The 12271-nt window shown below is 44.8% G+C and overlaps 2 protein-coding genes across 5 annotated transcripts in view; one reads left to right on the top strand and one right to left on the bottom strand.

The window, feature by feature from the left end:
• The first annotated feature begins 225 nt into the window (after positions 1 to 225).
• Positions 226 to 7605, top strand: ncbp3 (nuclear cap binding subunit 3). The gene is made up of 13 exons (XM_037118870.1): positions 226 to 505; positions 1357 to 1422; positions 1688 to 1793; positions 1883 to 2008; positions 2402 to 2527; positions 2609 to 2763; positions 2955 to 3063; positions 3216 to 3315; positions 3675 to 3784; positions 3875 to 4208; positions 4490 to 4638; positions 4713 to 4895; positions 5186 to 7605. Exons 1-13 carry the CDS (start codon positions 323 to 325, stop codon positions 5521 to 5523), a joined length of 2085 nt encoding a protein of 694 aa, XP_036974765.1. The 5' UTR covers positions 226 to 322; the 3' UTR covers positions 5524 to 7605.
• A 2060-nt stretch (positions 7606 to 9665) lies between these two features.
• The window catches only part of LOC119030909 (rap1 GTPase-activating protein 2-like), a 40167-nt gene continuing 37561 nt past the window's right edge, over positions 9666 to 12271 (bottom strand). For all 4 annotated transcript variants that reach the window (XM_037118865.1, XM_037118866.1, XM_037118867.1 and 1 more), the window contains one exon: positions 9666 to 11917. The gene's annotated coding sequence lies outside the window, so the exon portion shown is untranslated. The remainder of the gene's footprint in view (positions 11918 to 12271) is intronic.

Below are 12271 nucleotides of genomic sequence, written 5' to 3'. Positions count from 1 at the left end.
AAAGAAACAGGAATTTTACCTGTATGATTTCACTTTAACATGTACTTTCAATACTAACGTATTAGTTTTTACACTTGACATCAAACTTTATTGACTGACTTCCACATTTTACCAAAGTAATAATTTAACACAGTATCTTTACTTTTACTGAAGTATGATTTCTGAGCACATTTTAAATCTGTGACGCTGAAGCAGATCCTAACTGTCACCAGGGGGCGCCGATGCTCCAGAGTGACACCACCGAAGAAGAAGCAGCAGCAGAGAACCGTTGCCGGGTTGACGACAGCAGCCGCAGCAGCAGCCGTTGTTAGCAGCTAGCGCCATGGCGGCAGTGCGCAGCTTACGGGTGTCGGTGAAATCAGACAGCGGCTCAGACCGCTCGGAATCGGACTCTGACTCCGAATCGGACAGAGATGCCCGCGAAGCCGAGCCGATGGAGGTGGAGGATGGAGAGCTGGAGCCAGAGGACATATCCGTTAACCGTTCCCTGAAGGAGCTGCTGCCGGTGAGTGTCCGGGCGAGGCCTTGTCAGACCGGGGACTGGCGTCTCCTGCGGCCGGCGGAACCGCCTGAAGTGGCTGCGTGGGGTAACTTGGACTCCCGGCTCTGTCTGCGGGAGCTGACGGTGGTTGTTAGCACCGTGAGGTTACAGACAGCGACGGACAACAGTTAGCTGCTTCTAACGAGGACTCGTTTGAATGAACGACACCTTTGTTGAGGAGCTGCTGGCCGCTTGTTTATTCCAGGCACTTGTTGCTGTTAGCTTCTCAGACCGAGCGCTCGATCCACCGAACTCCAGTAAATAAACTGAAGGTTAAATGTTTTTTAAGGGCAAAAGGAAGCAGATCGTTGAAAATGATTGAAGATGTTGACTATTAAGATACATGTACAGCTAATGATCAGTTCGGCCTAATTATAATCAGCTAATTCAGATAGTGTGTATTGTTAACTTGTGTAGATAGTTCCTCAGTTGTTGCTTGTCTGATTATCGTCCTGCTAACAGACAGTGAACAGACAGAACATTATAATCATGTAAAGGCTTTATTATGGGTTTCCATTATCTGCTGGTCTAATGACATTATGTCTGACAGGGTAGGTGTACTCACTATTTTACTTTGGCAAATTAGAATTAAATTGCTGTTTTTAAAGTAGAAGTTTGGTGTAATGTTAATGTGGCAGAAATCAGTTAAAAACAGCCTCAGTCTCTGTGGCCCTGTGGAGTTTTTGTGTCAAACATACGGCCTTAAACGTCTCCAGTACATTTTAAACACATTTGTAGAGCTCTCATATTTGTTTTTGTATTAATAGATGGTTTCATTTTGACATTAGTCAACTTTAAAATTGGTTGTTTTGCAGGATACGAGCCGGAGATACGAGAACAAGGCTGGAGCGTTCATCACTGGGATTGATGTCACCTCAAAGGTACGACACCAGGACTCGCAGATGCAGATGCAGGCACTGAATAATTGAGGAAAATCTCAGCTATCACACTGCTGAACAATATGTTTGTTCACCGTCATCTGCTGAAGTTCTGGAAGCCTGAATGAATCATTTTGAGACACATTAAATCTTCAGTCCTCAAACTGTCAGCACAAACACTCGTGATGCTGCGAGAAGGTGTGAGTTAAAGTGCTGAATGTACAGCAGGCGTTGTGCTAAAATAAAGTGTGTTGTGTTTTTTTATCAGGAGGCGATCGAGAAAAAAGAGAAGCGAGCAAGACGTTTCCATTTCTGCGCGGGGGAGAGCACCAGTCAGAGGAACGTTTACCTCGATAAAGAAGTCATGAAGAAAGGTAAGAAACCTGCGTGTGTACAGGTGTTTGTTTACAGGTGTTTACAGGACCCTGTTGACCCTGTTGTTTTCTTCTTCTGTGGTGCTCAGCTATCCCCAGACTGCGTATGGAGGCGATCTATGTAACAGGTGTGGACGACATGAGCACACAGGACGTCTTCGGATACTTTAAGGAATATCCTCCAGCTCACATCGAGTGGATCGATGACACATCCTGTGAGCAGCACACACACAGAGTACAACCTCATATATGTGTTTACTTACACATTGATTAAATACGTATCTGACGCATTGAAGTTATTTTACCACCAGATGTTCAGGATCATTGTCTTTTCAGTTGCTGATCAGTCAAGAAGTGATGACATGACATTGATTTGTCTCTGATGAACTCTTCTATAGGTGGCATGAATGAGCTTACTGCTACCTCTGGGCAGGCACGAGCCATGTGGCTATAAATACATGTACTATATACCTACTCAACACGTGTGTTTTGTGTTTTGTTCGTTGATTGTCGTGGGCTTTAGAATCAGAGTTCACGTATAAAGTTTGACCTCAGGACGGGTGAATCTCAGCTCCCGTGTGTCTGAACACCAGCTGCTTGTTTCCTAGGTAACGTGGTTTGGCTCGATGACAACACTTCTGTCCGAGCCCTCGTCAACTGCAGCCGGTTACCTGACCCAGAGTCTGTTACCACGGAGACGGAGAGCACCGACCAGCCAGGCAAACAGAGCAAAGGTCAGTGTGTGTTCAGAGCTGCGCGCAGCAGGTTCTGACAAGTAAGAGCAGAATACAGTAAGTCTGCTTTTCAACTCGCAGGTCATCGGGCCCAAGGGTCGGACGATGAAGATGAAGAGGAAGAGGGAGAAGTGGACGAAGACGAGGAGGAGACGGCGAAGAAGAGCAGCGAGGAGATCGAGGTGAAAGACAGCGATGGAGAGGCGGAGCAGAAAAGCAAAGCGGAGGACGGTCAGGTAGCTGATAACTCTTCTGATCAGAGTCTCTGAATGTTCGAGTGTCTGCTCAAATCAACAAACTGCAGAAATGTGCCGTTATGATCCGATGTAGCTGCACGAGTTCATGAAGTTCAGCTGCAGTGACTGAACCAGAACCCGACTGATACTCGATCAGCTCCAATAACTGATCTGTGGTCTGTGTGTCTCAGATGGACGACCTGTCGGGGGCGGAGAGAGAGTCTCTGCTGAGGAACGACCTGCGACCGGCCATCAAACCCTTCAAAGGAAACAAGCTGTTCCTGCGCTTCGCCACCCTAGGTGTGACACACACACACACACACACACACACACACACACACACACACACACACACACACACACACAGATAAGCCAATGACAGAGGAGCAGCACCTGTAAAGAAAAGACAGGTGAATAAAGGTTTGATTCAAACATTTTGTGTCTGTCTCCAGAGGATAAGAAGGAGTTGGGCGCCGCTCGTCGCAGCAGATACTACATGAAGTACGGAAACCCGAACTATGGAGGCATGAAGGGAATCCTCAGCAACTCCTGGTGAGACTCAAACACTGATCACTGATCAGCAGTAATATTTCATCATCTTGGATTTTATTGGATACACACAAAGTACAAACAAAGTGTTGTTTGGACGTCCTCTGACACCTCAGAGGAGACAACAATGACTTTTTACAACTTTTGACTTACACGTACATTTCAGAGCCTGTACTTTAGTACTTTTATTTGAGTAAAGAAGTTGAATCAGTACTTCTACTGTAACCAGACTTTTTACAGACACGTATCTGAACTTCTCCAGTAGGAAAGACTGACTGAGACTTTAACTGCCTCTGGTGTCAAACAGCTCACAAGCTACGTGGCTCAGAAGTTAATCATGTGTTTGTTGTCCGTCTCCTCAGGAAGAGGAGGTATCACAACCGGCGGATCCAGAGAGACGTCATCAAGACCAAGAAGCCTCTGATCGGAGACAGCATGGGACACACACCTCCGTACACACACCGACACTCCGGTACAAACACACAACAATCCAGACACTTCAGACGCTTTGAAGGATTCACACTGATCCTGATCAATAACTGCTGCTCTTCTTCTCTCCTAGCTGACCTGGTCAACCTGCCCGAGGAGCCCATTAAGGAGGAAGAGGAGGAGGAAGAAGAGGACGAGGACGACGGCGATGAGGACATGGACTCAGACGACAGGGTGGTGGAGTACAAAGAGCGAGCGGAGCGGGAGAGAGGCGAGCGAGGCGGCAGCTCGCGCTCGCTGGGGGCGGGGCTTCGTAGCCGGGCGGAGCGCTCCCCGTCTCCATGGTCGGAGTCAGACGAGATGGACTACGACCTGGAGCTGAAGATGATCTCCACGCCGTCACCCAAGAAGAGCAAGAAGATGACGATGTACGCCGACGAGCTGGACACTCACCTGAAGAGCATCCGGTCAGTTTGCACAAAGTAACTTCTGCTGACATGAAGCTTCCTGATTTTTAAACCATATTAGAATCAAAGAAATGTTGCGTCTGTAACTTCACTCACGCAGCCAGATCCAGATCTCTAGACACGAGACGGTCTCAGTCGTACCACTTTCATCCACAGCACAGCTAGAAACAACAAAAAGAACGTTTCTCTGTAATCAAATCCTGTGTCGTCTTACAAAGTTCTGAAAGGTTTAATTGAACTTTGCAGAGAAAATATCAGCTTTGTTTGTGTCTGGTGAGCAGGAACAGGATCGGAGGTTCAGCATCACAGAGCAGACCCAAATCTGTGTCGCCCACCAAGGTGACGGACGTCCGCCAGCTGCTGGAGGAGAAACGATCGGGTCACTCTCAGCAGAGCCGGCCCCCCCCAGTGGCCGCCAGTGGAAAGACAGGTGAGCTGTTAATCCAGAAGCTCTGATCGTTTCTGCTGTGAGAAATCCAGAAACTGAACCAACTCTGTTTGTAGATGTCCGGCAGCGTCTGGGGAAAAGACGTTACTCTCCAGACAGAAGACGCTCCCCCTCCCCCGTCTCCCCCAGAGAGACGCCTCCAGCCAGAGAACCAATCAGAGACGTGCATCGCAGACTGGGCGTGGCCAGTCAAGACAACAGAGGCCTCTTCTCCAACTCATCCAAAGACAGAAAGACAAGTAAGAAAAGAAAATTCAGCAGCCTCCTCCCTGTTTTCCTCCTCTGTTCTCCCTCATGTCAAACAATTATTACGCCCCTCAAATCTCTAAAGTTTAAGTTAAATTCACCACATGGAGAATTCTGGGTAAATCTGACTGCAGGTAAAAATCAGAGGCATGTTGGTGGGTCTTTTTGTCAAACCACTAGAGGTAGATGAAGTTTTTTTAAATTCAGAATAAAGCTGCTTTCAAATCTAAAACTCTGTCACATTAAAATATATATTATGGTGATGTAACTGTTACATCTGCAGGCGGCCTGTGGAGCAGACTCGGCTCCAGTGACGACGGCAGCGCCGGACATCACGAGCGCAAATCAAGCAGCCGGTCGGCGGGTCTCTTCTCCTCCTCCTCACCTTCATCGAGCCGGAATGAGATTGCCAGCAGCAGCAGCAGGAGGAGACAAGCCGACGGAGAAGAGGAAGAGGAGGTGGAAGAGGAAGACGACTCAACCCTGCAGAAGATGTGGGGCGCCATGATCAAAAAGAAACAGGAGCGCCAGACCCACAAGCTGAAGAAGAGCCGGCTGGACAACCTGCCGTCGTTGCAGATCGAGATCAGCCGCGACAGCAGCGACGACTCGGACGCCTGAAACTGAAACGGACAAAAACTATGAGAGCAGACGGCTGATCTGAGGCCAGCGGGAGGGTTTTCTTTCATTGTTTCATTTTTAACCTGCGGTCTGTGGATGGATCACTGAAGAGGCCCAACATGCACAGGTCCAGGGGCCCGGAGGGTCAGCGGCCCCTGTCTGAAGTGACTGTTCTGATCAGAGTCTCTCGTGTGGTCATGATCTGCTGTCGCTGCGCTAACTGAACCCGAGCCCGACCGATACTTGTGTTTTGGCACCAATACTGAATTCAAGAAGTAAAAATCAAATGTGACAATCAGCTGATGTGGTTCAAACACACGACAAAGATTTTACAGTTAAACAACAAACTCCACAACAACACCTGCGCACTGAAACAATAAACTGCACTTGGAATAGAGTGTATCTCCCTGCAGTACGTTGAATATCAGACAACGTAGACCAGATATTAGACCGGCCCACTTAATTATCAGTCAGACTCTAACTAACACCTGTGAACTGCTTCACCTGTGAGTGACCCTGAACGAGACGCAGAACAACCACGAAGAAGAAGTTAAACAATGCAGCCAAAAAGAATTCCTGTAAACCTTAAAACAGCTCGTATACTTTGTTTTAATCTCATGAACTCTTGTTGTCGGTCGTTGTTACGCCTTTTCAAAGTGGGTTCGGCTCATTTTATAATCCATCCAGGCTGTCTGTATATTTGAGGAACCGTTCGACCTAAAATTAAAACCACTTGTTGTTCCTCTGCTGTAGAGATGTCTACTTCTCTCCACTGTCATGGAACAGCGTCTCTTTCCAGAAGTCATGACCCGTTTACCCGAGATGATCCACAGAGCTCGCTGTGAGCAGTTTCATGAAGGAACAATTTTTTTTTCCCGTGTCACTGAGCAGAAGGAGGCGCTGCGACTCATGGACAAGAGGCGAGCTGACGATGGCGCTCAGCTGAGGAGGACTTTAAACCTCTCGTCCGTGAGGAGATGCATCTGTTCTCCTGCACAGTGATGCTGGTTTTCTAAGGAGGCACTTGTCAGTTAAAGGGGAGATAAGAAGTCATCAAGGGATAAAATGATACATAAATTTTGAATATGAGTGTTAACTTTTCTTTAGTTTTTCTTCTGTCTAAACTGAATGTTCCTCCGTATATTAGTCAGTGGAAGTCAGTAGAAAGAAAATAGTTTCTCTATGAAGCCGCTCACAACAACCTGTCGTCTGTCTTCAGGTGGTGATTTCTGTAAAGACGTGCTGAGTTCACATGTATTTTAACAGGAAGAATAAGTGTTTTGATTTTGGGTCGAACTGTCCCTTTAAACATCTGCTGACACTAACCAGACAGAAACCTTCCAGAATCATTACTCAGTTGCTTTCTTGTCAGGATGTAGCCGAGCATCATGGGAAACCTGGTCGGATGCTCTGGATGTGATCTATAAATCATTCCTGCGTTACCATGGAGATGACGGACGCCGTCGGCCTCGTCATTGATGACCGCTGACTGTGTGACGTCATCAGGCCGCGGTGTCCTCTGAGACCTGAACCCTCAGCCTGGTGGTCGGATCGATGCCCCGCTCGGGACCAACACTTTAAGCTTTTCGTCATCGATGTCGGATCCCGTTCAAAACTTCATTTACAAAACGTGTGTTTTTACGTTGACTGAGCGGCGCCCTGATGTTCAGTCGTGTCTTCCTGTGGACGGTGACGGGATGATGGAGGACAAAGACATGAGAGGGTCGATAACAGATCCGGTCAGACTGACGACGACTTCTCCTGGTTTCTCTTCGTGTTTTTCCTCTTGAAGCAGAACTGATGAACAGACTCTTAGAAAAAGAGACAGAGTTTCTGATGTGTGGATTATTTTCTGATGGTAAAAATGTTAAACGTGAACATTTGGTACATTTTTTAAATCCCGTTCTGTGTCAGTTTGTGGAGAAACAGATTCAGACCGTCTGAATGAGTCGCTCACATCTTCTGTGTTTTTTCTGTTTGTTATTTTTTTAATTGAAACTTTGGGGCCACACTCGTCCGATGACATCACTGCTGGTCATCAAATGAGATCATTATTAAAATGTTGGCTGGTGAATAATTTTACATGTCTGCAGATTAATTTCCTCTTGAGTTTCACTGGAAAGACTCCTGGATCAACTAGAGTACAACTGCAACCAACTATTAGTTTCAATTTGATTAATCGGCTTCTTATTGAACCAACATCCTCATCTATGATCATAATTATGAGCTGATGAAAGCCTGAATTTGGGGATAAAAAGTTTGTTTTAATTCTCACCTTTCATTTGATAATGTCATCATCCGTATCTCCAGATTATGACTCGCTGTGGGAATATCTTTCTTATCAATGCTGAGTTGATCAGTTTTTCTAATTTTAGATCCATTAAATGTTTGTTATTATTGGCAGAAGTGGGATAATAATAATATATAATGATAACTAAAAGTCCAAATTCAGTTGATGATTAATATGTAAATCATTGTCACCATCAATTCATTAATCATTTTGTTTATAAAATGTCAGAAACTTTAAATATTTCTCATCACAAAAGACCAAAGTGACGTCAGCACAAGTTTTCGGTCCAAAACCCCAAAACTTTTTTTATTGTCATAAACGACAAAGAAAAGCAGCAAATTTCACTCCGTCAACACAAATCAGTTCAGAATCATAAATCCCTGTTAATGATGTCTCAGTTTGTTTGTGTGGTAAAACTGCTCTTTCATTAAGTAAGATCCCTAATTATTGATCATTCCATTTGATCTGAGTGTGAGGGCAGACGGCCCTCCTGGATTAATCAATACGCCTCTAAACTACAGACACCTCAATCAATCACATGATCGTCGACGTGACGTAGAGTTGTTTATTCATCACTGAGTCGCTCAGATGAACCTGAGAGTCGACAGGCAGCATGTGTGACGAATACAGCTGCCGATAATAAGAGATATAGATGAGTTAGAGTTAGTGACACTAAGTTTCATTGTTTTATCAATTTACAAATTGATCTGTTGATCATGGTGATGACAATAAAGAGAGTATGAAGCAAAGACAAACAGATCAATAAAAACAATAACTGGCAAACATGTCTTAATAAAAAAGATTTAAAGAAGGAAAAATCAATAAATATAATAAACTGAGGGACATTCAGCAGGTTAACTGATGATGAAAAGATTGATCAGCTGCAGCTGAACTGGAGCCCGGCGACCCGACAGTCAGCTGATCAATATGTGACGGTTCTGAGTCTCCAACATGAAGACGAGAAGTTTGTGAACCTGAACATGAGCAGAGACATGAAGAAGCTCCAGCAGAGAGCGCTGACGAGCTGACCAACATCCACCAACATGTCTGAGGATCTGTGATGCGTTCAATGTCATGATCTTTATCAGATACTCAAGGTTCAAAACTCGTATCAGATCAGTTTGTTTAACTAAAAATCATCGACCTCATGAACTCGGATCAGTCTGACAGTGAACTCGTCTTTCTTTTGACATCCACAGAAAATAGAAACTCTTTAATTCTCAGGATTCACTAGATGAAACACACTTGTGTTGATGTTCTCGGCGGTTTAATAATCACCTCTGAACTGGAGGAGGAGTCTGCAGAGGGAGCAGCTCCTCCTCCACACAGACCTCCATGTTTCTAACAGCGGCCTTTTGTGTTGAGGGTGAGGCGAGGGGTGTTCAGTTGGTCACAGCGCTGACAGAACGTCACTAACAGGATTATTATACTTCACAAATGTATTCTGATATTTACTGATCGCCTGTATTGACACTGAACTTTACTTAAACCCTCTTCCATGACACTTCTGCTGGTTCAGCTCCTTCAATGTGATGATTTGCTGCTTTTCTTTGTCATTTGACAGTAAGTTAAGTTTCTTTGTGTTTTGGACAGTTAGTTGGACAAAAGAAGACATTTAATTACGTCACTTTAAGCTCCGAGAACATTTTTCACTTTTATTTTACATTTTATGGACAACTGACACAATGATTGGCAGGTCAATCAATAATTTAAATAATTGTTCCCTATTTTTCTTCCTATTTTCACTTCACACCTGATCACCTGCGTGACCGACTTCTCTGAGTCACCTGGTTTCTTGTGATGACAAAATAAAAAGTCTGACTGAAACACAAAACTTAAAGAATTATGTTGGTTAATCTTATTTAACATTTTATTGAAATGTTTTACTGGCTTTGAATTTATTAATGTAGAAACAAATGTATCAGGAAAAGGAATCACACACACACACACACACACACACACACTCACAGACACACACACACACACACACACACACAGACAGACAGACACAAAGTAGAAAAGTGTCGTCCTGCAGAAATTTTATCACTTTCAGAATCACAGAATGATGCAGAACATTAAAAACAAACAGCGACATCTTTGTATTTATGCTACTTCCTCCTTCGTCCCCTTTCAAAATAAATGATTTACTCTTATTGTGCAAAAATGTCACCACAGAATCGAACAGCTGACGTGGGAGCGAGTGGAGGAGGAACACCTTCGTGCTCTCAGTGCATCAAGACGTTGACAGTAGATTTAATATTGAGTTCTTTACATATTTAATAACGACGTCAGTATTTTACATCCACAGAGTTTTGTGTCATCTTAGTGCAAAATAAACATCTGCGTCCTGTCGGTTTTTGCATCAAACGGCAGTGAAGCTTCTTCTTCTTGCAGCGGAACAGTCGTCACTCTCAGCACAGCGCCGGTCCGACCCGGTCGACATGATATTGGACTCAGTTTGGTGTTTGTGTTGATATTTCTGATCTCTGATATGAAACCTGGCTCGACACTCGGCTGTGATGAAAGAGACAAACTGCTGTCAGAGTCTCAGCTGTGACTGATGAGTTAATGAACGTGTTCGGGTTCTGGGACGAATGCAGAGAAAGTAATGAAGACGCAACATTCAGCAGATGGTCGGACGGATCAGAACAACATGAAGGATAAAGTTCACCAGAACCACGACCAGAGACAAACTTCAACTTCCTGTCTGAGTAAAACAGCTGTTTCAAACGCAGCGCTGTTACTTTAAACTTCCACCGACCACATTTAGTTAGAAACTTTACTTACTCGTTACTTTGCTGATTACACAGCAGAACATTTCTAAATTAATTTTTTTGGTTTTTCAGGTTAGTGGATTCAAAATAAATGATTCCCAATCACAATACTATCATAATATCAGTGTGTTTACAGGTGTTGTGATGAAGGACTGCATGTGTGAAAAAGTCTGTTGTGGCTCCAGATGAAGCTTCACGCTCCGACACTCCACCTCACTAGTTACAGACGAGGACGGATTCATCCTGCCTCTGGTCCTCCAGCGGAGGAAGTAACAGACGAGACGGCGTCTGTGTGTCGGTCTGCTGGTGGACGATCTGTCTCTGTCTCCTCCATCACTGAGTTCCTGTAGTTACTGTCAGCACTCTTGGTTCTGCGGTGCTGCTTGGTTCAGTGTGAACAAACAAAGGCGGCATGGAGGCAAGCCTTCACTGCACTCCTGACTGACAAGTGTCTGAGATGCACTGTGGGTAATGTAGGCAGCTGTTTTTTCATCTGGAGTCATTACTGACAGTTTCAAAACAAGTGAACTAGATATCACACATTCTTCTTCTTCCTCAAAACCTACCGCCTGCATTACCCACAATGCAACAGAGCCACTGAGTGACATCACAGGAGGCAGTCTGTCAGATGACGTGCAGCTTCTTCTGGAGCCACAGAAGAATTTATAACACCTGTAAACACACTTTAATGTGGAAAACTGGCGTAATGAGCCTTTAACCACATAAATCTGCTGCTGATCCACAAATAAATGAGGATTGTTAATACGACTGTGGATCACCAGGATGTAAACTGCAGGCAGAACAACCTGAACACATCCCGGATCAGCACCGGACCCTCCATCACGTGTCCGGTTCAGATGAAGCCACGCCCCCTTCCATACGATGACAGCCTCGATGACACACGACAAAAAAACATCAACACGGGATGTTAATGTTTGAGTGTTAGTTCTGAGGTCAAGCCCCCTGATGACATCACTGTGACATCATCACAGACTGAGACGCGACCCGTAAACAACCTGTCACATGTAAAATGAGTGAAGTGGCCCTTTAATTTTAAAACAACCTGCCTCAGTGTAAAAGCTTCAGCCTCAGTGTGTGTGTGTGTGTGTGTGTGTGCATGTGTGTGTGTGTGTTGGCGTGCACACAGTCCTGCAGGTCTGATTCTCTCAGATGTTTCTGCAGCAGTCAAGGAATGTTGAAGTGTTTCTCCCTTTTTATCTTCATCAGCGAGTTCACATTAAAGTCCTCCTCCTCCTCCTCCTCCTCCTCCTCCTCCTGCTCCTCCTGCTCCTCCTCCTCCTCCGTGTGTGGAGGCTGATGTCGTTGTGATCTTAGAAAATAAAAAGTGAGAGTTAAAAATAAAACTTCAGCTTTGAGTTTTAACATTTGGATTTAGTTTGGATTCAGCACTATATTTGTTCATTCGTAGGTTCAATTTGCTTTTTTTTCCAGAGATAAAACATCCGCAGTCATTTGCACATCCAATAGAAAGAGATGTGCTTTTCTCTTTGTGTGTTTGATTCTGTCAGAACATCCAGAACCTCCTCAGTATGAGTCTGTACCCGTCACCTTCCTCTGAAGTCGGTCAGAACTGCTCTTATGTGAGAAGATCACGTGATGTGGATTCATGTGCAGTGTGTCTCTGTTCATCTAACTTTATACTTTGTTAAGGCTCAGTGTTAGA

Source organism: Acanthopagrus latus, chromosome 13 (assembly GCF_904848185.1).
Source record: "Acanthopagrus latus isolate v.2019 chromosome 13, fAcaLat1.1, whole genome shotgun sequence".
Taxonomy (NCBI): Eukaryota; Metazoa; Chordata; class Actinopteri; order Spariformes; family Sparidae; genus Acanthopagrus; species Acanthopagrus latus.
This window is presented reverse-complemented; position numbering and strand designations above follow the sequence as displayed.

Excerpts from the sequence above, each read along its gene's own strand:
- ncbp3 (XM_037118870.1), top strand. The coding sequence starts at position 323 with ATGGCGGCAGTGCGCAGCTTACGGGTGTCGGTGAAATCAGACAGCGGC. Across the intron at positions 1,794-1,882 it reads TAAAGAAGTCATGAAGAAAG|CTATCCCCAGACTGCGTATG; the intron begins GTAAGAAACCTG and ends TGTGGTGCTCAG. Across the intron at positions 4,209-4,489 it reads ACTCACCTGAAGAGCATCCG|GAACAGGATCGGAGGTTCAG; the intron begins GTCAGTTTGCAC and ends TCTGGTGAGCAG.